Here is an 18,336-nt window from a genome sequence, read left to right on the forward strand (position 1 = left end):
GACATATTTAACAGGTATAAGCATAGTAGTTCTCAGCTTTTTATTACATAAAATCAATAAGCATGTCAGTTTTTTATGAAGCAAGTATTGGTTCCAGTTCAAAACAAGCTCTAGATACATCACCCCCATCATTTTCTGCTCTGTATGACTTCACAGGAGTCGCCCTTTAATTTCACATTGTTTCACATCACATCAGACGTTCATGTCAATTAGCGAGCAGCTGAAGAGTGGAACCGCAGCGATATTTAGTGTGAGAACCGCTGTTTCCGTGACAGATGATGTAGAAAGTCGTGCTAAGGAGCCATTTGAGGGCGAGAGGAAAAATATGAGTGGAACTCTTTATTTTTCTGCCATTGTACACACACACACACACACACACACACACACACACACACTGACAGCAAATACACACAGATAGGTTGGACCGTCTCAGCAGATATGACACAAAAAAATCTGAGCTGGCAAACTGATGACCACAGTTGATTTCTATTATATGTGGGCACAGTCTTCCACTAAACACTTGAATTAGGACATTGTGTGTGTGTGTGTGTGTCACAGCGTGTGTTTTGCATGTTCCTCAACACTGTCCAGAGTGTGTCTTGCGGTGCGTGCATACCTGTGGCTTCCCCGCTACGTGCACTCTAACCTCTCTCACTGTTTCCATTTCTAACCGTTCTTTTTTTATTTGTTGTTGTTGTCATTGTTGTTGCTCTTTTGTGTATTTTTAGGAAATACCTCCTCCGTACGTATCCATCCCATCCCTCTCATTGTGCCGTTTAAAAAAACAAAAAAAAACACGCCTGCGCTGATGACATTTGGCTTCCTCTTGACAGCAACGACCACCGTGCGTTTATTGTGACTGATGGCAGCATAAATATAATGAAATTCAATCCCAATTCTGTGGTGTGTCTATATTTGTATGTGTGTGTGTGTGTGTGTGTGAGCTTGCAAAAGTTCACTAGCATACATTGACTTTTTGCCACTCTTTCTCTCTCTCTCTCTCTCTCTCTCCTCTCTCCACACACACACACACACACACATCATTTTTGTCCACTCTGCACTTCTGCCGCTCCAGGAATTTTTTTTTTTTTTTTTCCCCCCTGCTCCGAATTGTCGGAACGTTTTTAGAATTCCTCTGCTTTTTTGGAAACAAAGTGAGTTTGGAATTCCAACTCTCGCTCTCTCCCTCAGGCGACACGGTGTGTGTGTGTGTGTGTGTGTGTGTGTATGTGTGAGTGAGTGCGAGTGAGTGTGTGTGTGTGTGTTTAGGTTGAATTCCAGGCGCAGACAATTTACTGATTTGGTTGGAATGTGTTTGTTACCCACAGGGCTCTGGATTCAAACTCATAGTAACACACACACACACACACACACAGATTCTTCTTCTTCATCATCCCGCAGCAGGAGAAAGTGATCGCTTTTGTTTCCGCTGCTTCTCTCTCTCTCTCTCTCTCTGTGTGTGTGTGACCTCCTCTGACCTTTTTATGTGTATGTTTCTTCTACTATAATATGAGTTTTGGTGTATTTATCCCCTTCTGACCTCATGTGCTGCAGCTTCATACGCGTACTGACCTTCTCCTGACTGCGCACACAGCGTCTGCACTCTGGCTTTTTTTTTTGTGCAGTTTGACGTAACCGGTCCTTAAACAAGAGGCGACACTTCGCCAAAAGAGATGCACGCTGCCATGAAAAACTTTACTAGACTCCCAGAATTGTGCAGAATGCACGTCTGGGTTTCTTCACTAAACATCGCCCACATTTCAAACATAACAAAATCGATAGTATGTCAGAGATTTTGTAAGTGGGTCTGATTAGCCACAATCAAACATTTGTTTTAACAGGAAATTTGAGCTCATTTCGGAGTTAACAGCCTGCTGGCTTTTCTTAGTGCCTTGTTGGCTGTACAGAGGTGGTAATTTTATGAGTTTTTAAAAGTCTGTTGAGAACAAGATTGAGTAAAGATTAAGACGGCTACTCTCAGTAGAGGTGGCAAAAAAAAAAGGTAAAAACTAGCAGATTTGGATTTAAATGATTTTGAGGATGTGTCTGTTTTTCTTTAACGGTGCTATGATCTGTCATCAATGTGCAGTCTTATCAGAAGGTTTTTTAACCAACCGATGTTAGACTTTCTAATGAGCCTGACAAGCTCATAACAAGATAATGTGTTCACTGAAGCTGGCTGACATTTAGACTTTTCCAAATGGAGAGATTCACAGCCTGAGAAATTCACTTTAAACTGTTTGCACTGGCTTTCAGAAGCAGCAGCAGCAGCAGCAGCAGCTTTCTGCAAGAAATTGGAAGAAAAAAACCTGCTTCTGTACAGTCACTGATTCTCTGCCGTTCTCTTTGTTTATGTATCTGTGTGTGTGTGTGTGTGTGTGTGTGTGTGTGTGTGTGTGTGTGTGTGTGTGTGTTCACAGCTCCACAGAGGTAGACGATATGATCCGCAAGTCGACAAATCTGTTGTTGACCAGAACCCTGAGCCACTGTCTGCAGTATGCCATTAAGAAGAAGAATGTCGGCCTGGCAGAGGTATTGTCTCTGTGTGTGTGTGTGTGTGTGTGTGTGTGTGTGTGTGTGTGTGTGTCCAATGTGTAAAAAAAAAAAAAACATAACAAAAACAACAAGTGAGCTTTAAGATTATAATAATCTCTCCCATAGGGAACAAGCTAATGTTGTTTACACAACTTTTAGCGTAAGAGTCATTCTCGGCGGTTACAGCTCATTTACTCCCACGAAAACAGACGTTTCCTCTTTTTCAACCTGTTGTTGTTGTTGTTGTCGTCGTCGTCGTCGTCGTTGTTGTTGTTGTCATAACTGTGCAGAACGGTGAACCCGAGATACGAAGTGATGATTTTTATTTTCCACTTCCTCCACTCCGCTGTTTTGTTGTTTTGCAACGCTCGCTGAGATCGGCCTCCAGTCGACAAAAACAGTGATTCATTTACAAGAACAGGATTTGATATTCGATAAAGACGGGAGTGTCATGGAAAATTCAGCTTGTTTTGGGGACTTTTTTTATTTCAAGTCAATCAGTCATATCAAAGTAAATATCCCAAACGGAGGCTTGTGATTCGAATAACAAGCAACAAAGTGTCATTAGATTGACCTTTTGACATTTACTGCCTTCAAAAAACAGCAACATTTAAAAAAAACTTCTTACATTTTTTCTCAGAAATAAGAAAAGATAACAATGAAACCCAAATGTATTCCACTTTTACACTTTTTATTTGTACTTTTATTGCCTTTTTTTTTTTGTGATTTTTGTCTCTTTGCCTGCGAGCGAATGTTTTAAACTGAACGTATCTAAAGATGTCTGGTCATAATTTTTAATTAGTTTGTTTATTTGTTTTGTTTTGTTTGCTTCCAGCTGGTGCAGGTGATCATTAACACCACCCACCTGGAGCAGAGCTGCCACTTCCTGGAGGAGTTTATATCAAACATCACCAACGTTCCTCCCGACACGGTAAACGCTACCAAGCTGTACGGCACCTCCACCTTTAAGGTAAAAAAAAAACACACACACATCTGTTTTCTTTCTTCTTCGCCTTTATTTCCCCCCCCAGAATAAACGTTAATTTATGTGTTTTCGCTTTTCTTTGCTCGCTTTGTCCTTCGATTCCTCCCTCTGTCCTTCCTTCCTTTTCTTTCTTCCTATTTTCCCTTAATTCTTTCTCTCTGTTTTCCTTTAATTTCTTGTCCCTCATCTCTCTGTCTTTCATTATTTTTTTATCCTGGCATGCAACACACACACACACACACATCTCTTGTTTTTGTTTTTGAGTTTTTTATTATTTGTTGTGTCCACCGCTCCTGCCTTTTTTTTTATTTATTTCTACTTTCTTATGATATGAAAAGTCATAAATTCTGGACTTAACATCTTCATTTTTAATCCACCACACAAAAACAAAAACACATGCCTCTCCGTCCCCCCCCCCTCCCCCTCGCACACAGGACGCTCGTCACGCGGCCGAGGCGGAGATCTACACCAGCCTGAACGCCAAGATCGACCAGTTCCTGCAGCTGGCTGATTACGATTGGATGGCGGCGGTGCAGACGGGCGGGACTCCTACCGCCAGCGACTACCTGATCGACCTGATCGCTTTCCTGAAGAGCACCTTCAGTGTCTTCACCAACCTGCCTGTTAGTATACACACACACAAACACACACACATAAATAATCAAACAACCTGAAGATACAAATACAGACATGTGCACACACACATAAAAGTTGCAGCAAAAATTCTAATTTCAAGACGTTAATATGACACATATGTCCCAAAATGTCACATTATTCTTTTATACATTTATAGTTGCACATGCTTTCACTATGTTGTCATAAAAAATGTTTATTATAAGAGAAAAGAGATGATTTTTTTCTAATTAGTGGATATAAATCAAAAGTTTTTAAATGTTGCTAATTGACACAAAAATTGCCGTTTTTACATATCCATCACATCTAAGAACAACTGATACACACACACACTGTTTGTGCATGTGTTTGGTGTCCGCTGTATGTAGATATGACTGTGTTCTCAGCATGAATGTGTGTGTGTGTTAGTGTGTGTGTGTTGATGCGTGTTTTTTATATAAGCTCACTCACCAGTCTCTCTCTTTCTGCCATGTTAGCATGAGACATCACAGGGCAGGACAATCTGCTTTAGTTCGTTATAGTATCAGCTCGTTACGGGTTAGATCGTTAACATGGGGCCTGTTGAGCTCATTAAAGGGGGTGAGCCGGTCGGGTCAGCAGCACCAGATTATACGCCAACGCAGGCTATTGACTCTACAGCCCCGACTGTAATGACATTATGCACACATACGGCATTTTTCCTCATAAATGATTTCAGGAGGAAACACACGAAGCATCTGCTATAATAGCTTCTCTAAATGAAAAGCAGGTCCGCTGTATTATCTCAGTATGCTGTTATTCTGCATTATTAATAGTTGAAGCATTGCATTAATGTTGTAATCCTTTTACTCTATTCATCACCCACATTGTCAGCCTTTGTTGTAGCTTTTAAAATGACCATGTGACTATCATTCAAAAGGCCAGTTGGCTGCTTGTATAAGACTAAAATTTGATCCTTTTTTTTTTTTTTTTTTTTTTTTTTAAAGTCTTTAACTTCATTCATCACCCACATTGTCAGCCTCTGTGGTAGCTTGTATTTCACAAGGCCAGTCGGTTGGTTAAAAAAAATATATAAATAAATAAATAAAAGTGAGCAGTGAATGTTTGTAAAAACTGGTTTTGCTTTTGGAAATGGCTGGAGGCTCCAGACATGTTTTCCTCACCATAACTTTGCATTTTTTTTAAGTTTATTTTTACTGTTCAGGTTAATTTTACTCCAAACAAACGTGGAACTCATAGATCTTGTATTAATCCAGAATTAAAAGTGTATTGATTGGAGATATTCAGCTCAACATCTAACGTCAGCCCCCCCAAAATACAAAACAGAATTTTAAAAATCAGTCAACTATGGATCATTTCTTTCCTAAAGTTTTCACATATGCTTCCCAAATTGATCCATGTTCCCACTCTGTTCTCGTAAGACAGTTTTAAACACATACATGCACAACTCTCATAAACTTACCACACACACACACACACACACACAGGTTCGTTTTAAGATGATTGCGCACACAGATTTGGTCAAAGCGGGTCACAAGGCCATAAGGCCACACACACACGGTGGTTGAGCTAAGTGTTTTCCAGCACTTCTAAGAAGCTTTTCCTTCACCCCCACGAGCCCCGGACGTGACCCCGTCACACACACTTTAACACACACACACACACACACACACACACAGAGACACAGTGTGGGGCCTCCTAAGTAGATCAGATGCTATGGATCTAAAAACCTGGGTGGTATGACCCTCCTAAAGTACGAGGTGGTGATCATATAAAAGAGTAGAGTTACACAGAAATGAATTAGATACCGCTGAAGGGAGAAAAAAGTAGACGGCGGTCGGTAGAAGCAAGAATAGAACATTATAAAGCAGAAATATAAATAGTTTTACTACATCTACGGCTACTGCTGCTGTTTTATTACTACTGCTTGTGTGCCTTTACCTTTACTAACACCTACAGTACCTCTAGTAGAGGCCTTCATGGGTTCAAACTCTGAAATGGACCCATGCTAGACCTTATTGAGGCATTCACGCTTAAATTGATTTACTTTTAATAATAGATCCGAACCAAAATGCCAGTCAAAGTCAGCCTGAACACACTGGCAGCAGTATGAGGCTCCACTGATTGATGAGCAGCTGTGGTCAAAAAGAAATTCTCTGTTTCTATTTTTGGATGATTTAGAGTTATCTGTGGCACCTTTTAACACTTAAAACATGATGAGTTGGGGTTATGAACCCAGTATGGACACAGTCGATGAATTCAAATCATGTTCACTAAAGGTTTTTTTGGTTTTTTGGGGGGTTTTTTATAGTTGCAAAACATGTAATTTTCCTCCACTCTATAATTTACACTCAGAAAAAAACAACATTTTCTGCCGTGATGATCATGATGCAACATGTGATTTATTCTCTGAAACATTGTCAGCTTGCACTGGTGCGTCTCCATCTCGTCTCATCTGTTAGCTCCCACTTGAGTCTTTCAGTTGACTTCATATGCAATGACGCTGAGCCTGAGATTTATCTTATGTTCTTGTCTGAACACAACTGTAGACACACTGACACACATAACCAACATAGCCTGATTAGACTGAATATAATGTGAATAGGGCCCACTTCCAGTTCCAGTCTGGGTCTTTGTTATTAGGAGCCAAGCTTATATTACCAATGTAAATAATAATATTTGATTGTGATTTTATTTTATTTGTTGACACATATGCAAAAGATACAAGTTTATATACACAAACAACCAAGAAACCCTCAAAGGGGCTTGATCAAGGCACTCTAATGCATTTCATCACCTTCCTAACCAAGGGTTGGGGTTAGGGCGTTAGGGTTAGGGTGTTAGGATTAGGGCGTCAAGGCGTTAGGGTTAGGGGGTTGGGGTGTTAGGGTTAGGGTTGGGGCGTTAGGGTTAGGATTAGGGCGTTAGGGTTAGGGTGCTAGGGTTAGGGCGTTAGGGTTAGGGTTAGGGCATCAGGGCGCTAGGGTTAGGGCGTTAGGGTTAGGGGGTTAGGGTTAGGGCATCAGGGCGCTAGGGTTAGGGCGTTAGGGTCAGGGCGTTAGGGTTAGGGGGTTAGGGTTAGGGCATCAGGGCGCTAGGGTTAGGGCGTTAGGGTCAGGGCGTTAGGGTTAGGGCATCAGGGCGCTAGGGTTAGGGCGTTAGGGTCAGGGGGTTAGGGGGTTAGGGTTAGCTTACTATAATATCGGTCAAATGATGTTATGATTACTAATATTTTGTTCAAGTGAGATTTTCATTAAATAAAAACACAAAAGTAAAGAGAATCCTTTGTAATTTTTTAGTTATACACATAATTTCTAGCTGTTAGATTACAGTATGGTATTCAAATCGTTCTTAACCCATAAGAACTCAGACCCATTTCTCCTTAAAGAAAAATTATGGGGAATATAAAATAGACCAAATGGACCACAAGGAACCTTCAGTGTCAAAGATCTGTAATGTAACATATATGTCATAACGATATTTCTCTAACTTGTTTTATATCAATTTGTTCAAGAAATGTGGTCAGAACAGGTTAAATGTAATACATGACGTCTTATTAAAGCATCAGAATTGTTAAAGGGGTTGAAACCTACCTTTAGTAACAAAAAACAAGCTTTTTAAAATTAACTAGTTCTGTCACATTTGCTGACCGGGCACACCGCCATTTTGGAAGTGATGTCACATAGGTGCACAGATTCACACATTGTCACATGACTGCATCAGGATGTTCAGTAGATGTCACTTAGGGACTTCATGAGTTAAAATCAAGGATAAAAGCTGAATTATCCAGAACATTGAAAGGGTTGGTGACACCTGTGTCACCATGGGTTCTTATTGGGTTAATTAGATCATGTAATGTGGATAAAATGAGACAAAAACTGTAGATGAAATATTGTTTAAAAGGCAGAAAAGAGTTAACAGAAAGCCTTGTAATCATTTGTAACAGACACAGATTGTGGAGCCTTTCCACACACTTGCTAAATGCTAGTGTAATGGGAAATTGCTGATCACTCAGTAAACACACAAAGAGAGCATTGTTAGGTTATGAAACAATGTAATCAAATAATACAATCAGAAGTATAATACATCATAGTTCTGGAGACAAAGATACCGCCTAGCTATCTTTTCTTTGTCTGAAAAGTTGGCGCTTAACCGGTCCCTTAAATACTACTTGTACAGAATTTAAGACATCTGTTTACTAACCTTACAGGTCAGCAACAAACCTTCAGATAGAAACACAAGTCAAAAGTTCAACTAACCTAGGAACAGTCTTTTTTCACAACAGTGAAAGACCGTACATAAGCACCAAGTAGCATCACAAAATAACATTACTACCATATTAAATTAAGGACAAACCACACTATCCTCTAAAAGCTTATCAGATTTACACATAAACATCTACATAACTATAGTTTATCTCATCACTGGCTCAGGTAGAAGTATAACAGAATAAACTTAACTGTTAAACACACAACTGTCTCATCTTACACAGCAAAGAACTAACTTTAGAATAGACACAACACACACAAACTAACACTAAACTGAACTTAAAGACTATCTGAAACATGTATGATATATTCAAGAAACACATCAAATGACACTATTCAGTTTTCTTTCACACTAGCTGACTAAAAAGACCAAATAAAAAGACTAAATAACTACACAATATGACGATTTAGTCGCACTCTTGACATGCCGTTACACGATTATCACATGATCTGTTCAACTGAGGATGTAGTGACTTGGGCCATTATTTTAGGAAGGTGACGATATGTTACTCAATTACAAAAAGAAGGAAAAAACATTGAAATGATGGGAAAGAGAGGGAGAAAATAAAAGATACATCTATACATCTATACATACAAGTAAAATAAAATTATTAGTTATGGCTTTCTTAGCTTCAGGTTACAACAACTGCTTTTTTCTCACTGTTACTACCCAATCAAAACCAGTATACCAAGTATACTTAAGTACAATTTGAAGTACTTGTACTTTTCTTGAGTATTTACATGTCATACTGCTTTATACTTTCTCCTCCACTACGTGTGTTTGACAGCTGTAGTTACTGGTTGCTTTTCAGATAAAGATTTGACACAACGGATAATAAGAGAAAAGATTTGAGGTGGAAGACAGATATTGGAGAGAAACCAGCGATTCAGCACTAAGTGATTGTTTGAGGTTTTTTTTTTATGATTTGAAAATAATAAAAAAATCTGCAATGTTATGCAACTAACAATAAGCTTACTGAAAAACCAAAAAACACACAGATCACTGACCCGTCATTGATATTTATGAAGTGAAGGCCCCAAACCGTGACACGGCAACAATCTGGCACACGCTACATATATGTGTGTGTGTGTGTGTGTGCGTGCTTACAGTATGCGGTTGTTGTAATAGCTCTAAATGCAGCCTGGTTAGAAGCAGCCGTGGACTGAGAAAACTCAGCAGGCTCACATTTCTTCAACAACTGTAGAAGAAGAAGAAGGCTGCACACACACACACACTCTCACACACACATATATTCACCGTCCCAGTTCTCACTAGAGAGGAAAAACGTTGCCTTATCCAAGACCCTAATAATACCACTCAAGAGTTTATGAGTATTTAGCAATAGCACTAATCGAATTGAGCTCAAGTTTAAAGATGGAATGGGAAAGGTATGAAAAGGCCTCAGGAGTGAAAAATAATCATGTGAAAATTCGAAAGGAAATTTTGGACTCTCCTCTGACCGTAGCGCTCCAGTTTTATGACTTATAAGCCCCTTGATCAGTTCTCCGCCATGCAACTGAGAGAGGTTTTTGGCGGCAACTTCTCCTCTGTGTGTCCAGCACACTTAACCGAGGTTCTCCACGGTGCTTCGGCGTGTCGCGCAAGTGCCAGATAAAGCCAGATTAGCATCATCTCGAGGGGAGGGAGGGGCGCGGCGCCACTTGGAATATATATATATATACTTAGAAGGTGAGGTGCCAATGTACTCGCAGTGATTTGATTGAGGAACTTTCTCCCATTAATGACACACAAACCAGTTTCAATGTTTTGCCATCCACTAAATTTTCCGGTTTATGTTTCTTGCCGTAGGGAACACCCGTAGAACATGCTACGTTACCGGTGAGTATCTGGGTTGTCAAGGTAACAGAGTGATGTTTACCACCCCCCCCCCCCCCCCCACCCCATCTCCCCTTGACTGACCTTGTTTAACCCCCTTAAACTTTGACCCCCCCCCCCCCCCCTCCCTCCAACTGAGAGTTGACGAAACAAGCATGCGAGATGTAAAAAAAGGGGGGGGGAGTGATGCACGTTGTTTTTTTTTTTTCCTGGATTTGTGTTCATGTGCCCGAGTCTCTGTCCCAAACCAGGGAGGGAAATGATAACCAGCGTACCATGCCAACAATCATTTAAAGCTCTTGTTCAAATCTAAAAATCTTTATTTATACAGTTAAATCATTTACCTTTAAGACTTTTGTTAGACACAGTTATTCAATCTTGACAAATGAAGATGAGGAGAGCACATCTGGTGTTCACTTTCTTGCCACTTGATTCATTTTTAGTAAGTCTATAATGAAACAACTAATGTCTTTTTAAAAAGCCAATAAAAAAAAAAGAAAGTGTATTTAACTCTCGTCCCTCAAGACAAAAGGAAATTTCCAACCCTGGTGTCTGTTATTAAATGTGGTTTTTAAGCTATTGAGGTGAAGCTGCTTGGCTCTTTTGTGTGTGTGTGTGTGTGTGTGTGTGTGTGTGTGTGTGTGTGTGTGAAGGTTACAGTATTCATTCAAAGAGGGAAAACTCACAAAAATGCGCCTTCTCCCCCCCCCCCCTCAAAAAAAAAAGTCCCGACTCTTCATTTTTGTGGTGTTTCTTTTGAGTGACATGAACAAATACCTTTCCGTAACGCAGCGATCTGTGATTGTTCTGCTGCTGCTGCTGCCTTTACGGTGATTTGAAGCTTCGACTGTGTGAATTTAAACCCTCGAAACGCATTAAGTAGTTTTTTGTTTTTTTTTACAGTCATGAATCAATATAAGCACCTGTAACCCTCCTCAGATTCACCCCTGAGCATTCAGTCACTCTCATATTATCTGTCACACATTTTTAGTCAAAGGAACACCGAAACCCTGGTGTGTCGCACGTCAGTATCATATTTTTTTTTTTTTTTTTTTTGTGCTGTGATCCCACCTCTTGACATTTGGCTGCCCTGACTGGCTGCTCATGTGACTGACAGGTTTCTGGATGGACGGAGAGCATATTATACACCGTGTCGAATCCCTTCCAGGAGTTGTGAATCATTGCGCTATGACGTTTTTTTTTTGTTTTTTTTTAAGTGAAGCACTGACTTTTTACCGTGCCGTTGTGTTTCTAACTCAACAACCTGCTTCTAGCATTATGAGCCTTGAAGCTGAAGTCAGGTGGGAGTCCTTCAAAAAAACACACCGCGTCCAAGTTCGGTGCAGATGCGCATCAATCTGTTATTACGCTGAACACTTTCACATATGAGGTTCTTGGTTGTTCTAACAAATTTGTCGACAGTCTTTTGAGTCTTTTTTTATTTTTTATTTGAAGTTCCTGATTAAATTTAGCGTGATCTTAGATGTAGAAAAACCCCTCACAAAACACGTCAAACTAAACCTTTTATGTGTTTATTTTAGTATAGTAGAGGGGTATTTGGTACTTGTTCTGCCTCGGTTTGATCATCACAGCATTTGTAAATAACTTGTCATTGTCGATGTTGAGCGCTAGTACGGCTAAATTAACCGAACTGCTGGAATAGCGTACACGGCCACACACAGGCAGATTGATTTACCTTGAAAATTCATGATTGAATATGAGGCCACTTCCTTTTTCTTTGACCGCAAACTCATATATTTTTTCTTATTGTTGTATTAACTTTAGGAGAGGATTGTCCGGATCAGTTGGAAGCATCATAAAACTTGTTTAAAACCCCTGAAAACTCAGTTTCAATTGTTAAAGCGGTTCATATTTTTATATTATTGACTCAAACGACTTCAAAGTCAAATGTGAAAGGTGTCTCTCGTAGCGATGAACCAGCAGAATTATCACCTGACTGCAGTTTCTTTCAGCTCCGCAGCGTCTTTCAGCTTTTTTGTTTTCAAGGCTTCAGCTTAGCGTCAGTCTCGTGTCCACAGCTTGTTTCTGCCGCCAAAATCGATCATTTAGTTAAAGTTTGGGGTTATATCGGGGTAATAATCGCCTATTTACACATCTTGCAGATGCAGAGCAACATTGGCATCCTGTTGTAAGTTCACTATTCACTTTTCTTTTTAGCTCTGCTGAGGAAGTCCTTAGTTTGCTAGATGTTCCATTTGGTTTCGGGCAGATATATTTGATTTATCAGAGCTTCTTTTGCTGCAAACAGCTGTCCGCCACTGCTAGAAATGTGGTCAGGGTGGTCAGAGTGAAATATAAAACCAAAATAATTACCCAAAGGAGGCTAAAACGCTCTGTAGACCAGCAGAGAGTTGATGGTAGTTCCCTGTGGGGTTTATCACTATGAAAGACCAGCTTCACATCATATAACTATATATATATATATATATATAGTTATTTAATTCAATATAAAGAAAACAGACAGATTAACGCACTTACGTGTCAATTCTCATCTATTGAGGCAGACCGAGAGAAAGAGACATGTGTGAGTTTATTAGCATATTTTACTGTCATTCACATCTGTCTGCATTCCTTTCATTACTCCTCCTTTTCCTTCCTCTTCCCTCGCTCATTCCTCTTTCTTGATTATTCACCACCCCATCCCCCCCCCCCCACTCTTCATCTTCGTCTGTGTCTCTGTTTGACCCCGGCAGTCTGGTCCCCCCCCCCCCCCCCCCTTATCCCTCCACCACCCCCCCACAATCCTTTCCATCTCACCTCTTTCCCTCCACCTGGCCTGCTTTCTTTCTCTCTTGTCTATTTGTTCAGCCGTTAGGAGCTGAGTAGCTTTTAATGAGCTCTTTGATGAACGTCTCTCGTTAGCCGGATGGAGAGACGGACGGACGGACGGACCGACGGAGGGGAGGGCAGGGGAGGGGATGGAGAGGTGGAGGTTTGGTGGAGATGTAGGAATAAAGAGAGGAGCATCACTTGGTTTCTGTGTCTTCTTGAATCTTTCTTTTGCTTTCCTTTCCTATCTTTACTCCCTCCCTCCCTCCCTCCGCTGTGCCTCAGGCTAATCGTTCCCAGTTGTCCGCGTTGAGCTCTAAGACAACGCCATTTCTGTCAGACAGACCTACCTGTGTGTTTGTGTGTGTGTCTGTGTGTGTGTGTGTGTGTCAGTCAGCCCAGGTTCGGGACATGTAAATAGAATTAGCCCATTTCATGCTCAATCTCACCCTATTATAATTGACCCCCGGGGTTGTGCGGAGTGTGTGTGTGTGTGTGTGTGTGTGTCTACGTGTGCGCATACAGAGTTCAGAGGCCAGGATCGTATTGGAGGATATCCGGCCAGTTGTAGGTGTGTGTTTCTCCCAACATATGTGCTTGCACGTGTGCACCGTGTGTGTAATTTGATTTTCCCTTTGAGGTGAGGGCTGCCTCTTGAATGAACTGTGCTCCAGACTCTTTCCTGAGGTGGACCTCAGTTCACTTACACACACTTACACAGCTACAATGGGATCTTTCTGCTGCTGTCAGGATTGTTATATAAAATAAGATGAATTTTATGGATCTGCAAAAAAAAAAAAGGGGGGGGGGGGGAGCCGGTTCATTAGAGCGGCAGCGAGTTGAGCTGCTGCCTGAAGAACAGAGGAAATATTAATGTATGTCACTAAAAATTTAAAAATGATTTAACAACGTTGTTTCTTAATGAAAGCAAAGAATTTTAATTAATGTGTAATGTGAGTTTCTTGCAAATTAAGGTAATTCTAATTAAATTTCCTGGATGTGTGATTTTGGATGTATCTGGAAGTTACTGAGGGTTTTTACAGCAACAGGAAATCTTTGGGAGTTTGGCCGTTTTTCAGAATTTTTACAAATGCATCACTTCACAGGAAAATTAATGTGTTGTACATGTCTCATTAATTGTTCATTTATTATTTTTTGGCATTAGCGGATAGTTTCCATCCCAGTTGTACTGGGAACCGGACTATTAAACTCTGTGTAAAAAAAACATTAGCAAACCAGGATGTAAGAATGTATAAAAGTAAAGATCTAAGTGATGTGTTTTCAGGAGCATCTACATAACTTGAAGGCATTTGAGTGCATTTAGCTCAGGGCTAGCTTGCTAACCACTAGCATGCTAGCCAGTTTGGAACAAGATAGCTCTAAGAAGTCACAATAGCTCCTCGGGCAACTTTTTGTTTTTCACTTTACTTGTCTTTTTACTCTGTTCCTGGCATTTTGTTCTCAGGATTGTTTCATTCAATAAAGAGTTTTGTTGAAGAGGTGGAAAAAAAGCTTTCCCTGCTAACAAGCTTGCTAACCGCTTGAGCTTGTTAGCGCTGTCGCTAACAGACAATAAGTTCACACAGTTTATTAGACGTATTCATACCATCAATCCTGTCTGATAAATATCTGCAAACCTTCCTCTTTGTTGTGGAGCAGTTTACACTTTGACAGAAGAGGTTAAATGAAACTGGACGGTGCAACACGGCTAATAAGCTACGCTAGCTGGACTCTTCGGCTCTTTGTTCCCTCAAGACAGCCAGTTATTGAACTTGACGGGGAAAGTTTTTAATACTGGCGTGACCAGACCGTAAAGCTGTTAAAAGATTCACCTCTACAGGAATTCAGTTTAAATAGCATTTTAAGTGCTATTTTATCTGCCCCATCAGTTTATATGACAGGGGTTTCAAAATTAAGGGCAAAAAAATAAGGAAAAAGAATAAAGTCCAAGTCAATCATTGGACTTTAATGTGCACATTCATTAACATACACTCAAAAGATTTGTTAGATAATCATGTCGATTCACTGTGAATGATAGAAACGTTTTCAAACACAACCAAATAACATCCCGAAACAGAAAGTGCAATTAGAGCTATATAAACATACAGTGTAATGACATGAGTATAACAGAGTCACACCAACACTTAAAGCTAAACACTGAGTATAATTACACTATTCTGTATGCGGTTGTGTGTATATTTGTGTGTGTGTGCATGCATGTCTAGTCTCATTGTGTGACGAATGATGGTAATTACATATGCAGAGCTGGAAATGAAGATCTGGTGTTTTATTTTTAATCACTTTAAGGTGTGTTTGTGTCTGCCGGACACATCAAAGTCACATCAGGATTAATTTGGGTAATCAGACCCTTCAGTAGAACATGCGTTTCCTTTTTATTTCCTTCTTTTTTGCTCCTTATTCCAGACACAAAACCAGAGATTACAAGGATTAAAATGATTTTTGATACGTCTGTGATCTCACCATGTTAACCGAAAAGGAGTTATTTAATGATTCCAAGTGAACAGAACTAGCGGATTTCTTCAATTTCACCCTGCGCCCCCCTTTCTTTTCCTTCTTGCACTTTTGCTCTTTCACTCTTTTTACAAGCTTTACCTCATTTTCTGTTCTTTTCCCCTTCGTCTCCTTTTTTTTTTTTTTTTTTTTCATGTGTTTGCTTCATTGTGTTGGAATGCAGACGTCCAGGTCAAGATCAAGGCCACGGCTAGTCACTGAGATTACACACACACACACACACACACACACACAGTAACACATAATACACTCATACACACACTCAATCAAACCCACACAAACACATGTTTTGGTTTTTGTATTAATGCGTTGTCATGTACTTCCTTATCCGCTGCTTTTATTCTTATTATGGTACTTCATCATTCTGACTGCACCTGAATGCAGCACACTTTATTAACAGTCACTCTACTTGTGTGTGTGTGTGTGTGTGTGTGTGTGTGTGTGTGTGTGTGTGTGTGTGTGTGTGCTTATACACTAAAAACAAAACAAACTCTTGGGATAAAATGCACCTGAACTAATTGTGATTTTACCACACAAGCATGTATGAATGTGTGTGTGTGTGTGTGTGTGTGTTGCATATATATTTGGGTTTGTATACGCTTGGATGTACATCTCAGCCTCCCTTTGTGTGTGTGTGTGTGTGTGTGTGTGTTGTTGTTGGAGGTGATGAGCTTTCAAGGCATTTTGGGGAAGAAAATCAAGACAAATTCAGATTTTCTTTCATTCAGCTACTCAAGAAAAGCAAAAAAATATCATCTTTTTTATCATCTGTTAAATTAGAAGTCATTGAACACCACACATGTGACATCCACGAAAATAGGGATTGAACTTTAAAGGTCATATTGCAAGAAAACAACTCACCAAAAGATATCTGAACACGTCTATGTAATTTTAGGCTCGCTGCCACCATAAAAATAATAATTGGGAATATTTTGTCATAAATAACGATCTGTTTTGACACTCTTTGTTGCTCAAATTGATGTAGCAGCACTGACTCAGTGTCAAAACTGTCTAGCAGGTCTTTCCTTGGAAAAGGAGAGAGCGTCACGTACAGAAACTTCCCCTCCCCCAGGAATAAGTCATAGTCACGTTCACACCGTTCGAATCACAGATGGTCTCTGGGACGAGCAGTGCGGAGATCTCATCTTTCTTGTCTCTGTCTATCTGTCTGTCTGTCTGTCTGTCTCTGTATATCTCAGGGTAAAGTGGCCCAGACGGCGTGCATGTCGGCCTGTAAACACATCTCAACCTCCCTGATGCAGCTCCTGCTCGACCCGGAGGTCAGACAGATCTCCATGGGAGCTCTGCACCAGCTCAACACAGACGTGAAGGAGTGCGAGAGTGAGTGTCAGCGTCTAGTTTTTTTTATATTTTAAGCTTTTTATCATCTCCTTGTTGGTCATCGTTAACTCCCTTTTCATCTAAATTAAACTCCCTACCTTCTCCCTTACCTTACTTTGTCCACTTCCTCCTTTCCTCACATATTCTCATCTGTCCTAGTTTACTTTATCCATCCACCACATCTACACACATGCGCGTACACCCTTAAAAGGTATACAGAAAGTGCCACAATTGTGCATCTTCCCTACAAAAAAAAGCTTCTGTGTGTATTATGATCCAGTATTTATGGATTAATAATAAATAAATATGGATCCGTTTTGCTTTTTTTGGTTTCAAACACCTCTCGCACACAAATGAAGCAAGTTGAATTCGTGCATCAGGTGCTACTTTGTAAAAAAATCATCTTTGCATGTGTGCAGTTCGCGTTTGAAACCAAAGGGGGCGCTATGGAACAACTCTTTTAATACCCTCCGTTCTCTAAAAATTTTTTACGTGCCACTTTTGTCTCCTTCCATCCTCCTCTTTTCATCTTTTTCCTCCTTTTTCTTGCTTCCTACCCCAGTTCATCCTTCTTCCTCTCTTCTTCCCATCCTCTCCTCTCTCTCCTCTCATCTCTCTCTTTTACTCCCCGTCCGTCCATCTATTCTTTCACCTCCCTCCCACTTCTCACTGTTTTCTGAGACTTTAGGATGCAGAGCACTTTGCAGATAAAGGAAGGGGGGGGGAGGAGGAGGAATGAAAAAAGCGCGAGGCGTCGTTGGCTCGGTTTTTACATGATCAAGGTTCTTAGAGTCACAGCGCGGGTCACACTGTGTGTGTGTGTGTGTGTGTGTGTGTGTGTGTGTGTGTGACGTGATGTGCAGTGACATGCGTGCAGTGCTGCGGAGGGGTTAGGAGGTTACAGAGTTACTTATTCAGGGCAGACGGAGGACTCCGATGAGAAAAACGGGAAGGGTGGAGAGAGATGTGAGGAGGAGGAGGAGGAGGAGGAGGAGGAGGAGGAGGGGGAGGAGGAGGGGGAGCTGGAGATACAGAAGAGGGACGAAGCAGAGGAAGATTTGAAAAGATGGAGAGAAAGACAGAAGGAAACAGGAGTGGAAAAGGGGGATTAGATTTAAAAGGAGAGAGGATGAATGAAAGATGATAAATAGTGAACAAGCGTACAGTAAGAATGAAAAATGGACGGAAAGAGCGAGTAAGAACGAGGGAAAAGGAATTAAAGGAATGGAGAACATAAAATGTATAGAGGGAGTTTTAAGAAGACAAAAGAAGAAGAAAAGGGCGGTTTGAAAAAGCAGAAAATAGTCAGAAAACTAGAAGAACGATGAAGAGAAATTAAAAATTAAGTGAAAGTTAAATACACATTAAAGTGGGTGAATTTTGATTGGATTAAATGGAGGAAAAAAGAGGGAAAGATGGAGCAGAATGGGATGAAA

At 40.5% G+C, this 18,336-nt stretch overlaps 1 protein-coding gene across 4 annotated transcripts in view; it reads left to right on the forward strand.

Moving 5' to 3' along the window:
* exoc6b (exocyst complex component 6B) overlaps positions 1–18,336 on the forward strand; it is a 113,663-nt gene that overhangs the window by 53,392 nt on the left and 41,935 nt on the right. For 3 of the 4 annotated variants that reach the window (XR_006093410.1, XR_006093409.1, XM_042400683.1), the window contains exons 16-19: positions 2,421–2,532; positions 3,371–3,505; positions 3,955–4,143; positions 16,759–16,900. Coding sequence is in view for 2 of the 4 variants with exons in the window: in XM_042400683.1 (XP_042256617.1) it covers positions 2,421–2,532; positions 3,371–3,505; positions 3,955–4,143; positions 16,759–16,900 (578 nt within the window). In the remaining 2 variants the exon portion in view is untranslated. Of the gene's footprint in view, positions 1–2,420; positions 2,533–3,370; positions 3,506–3,954; positions 4,144–10,210; positions 10,299–16,758; positions 16,901–18,336 lie in introns of those variants that run through there. The other variant, XM_042400684.1, reaches the window with a different exon arrangement.

Source organism: Thunnus maccoyii, chromosome 22 (genome assembly GCF_910596095.1).
Source record: "Thunnus maccoyii chromosome 22, fThuMac1.1, whole genome shotgun sequence".
Taxonomy (NCBI): Eukaryota; Metazoa; Chordata; class Actinopteri; order Scombriformes; family Scombridae; genus Thunnus; species Thunnus maccoyii.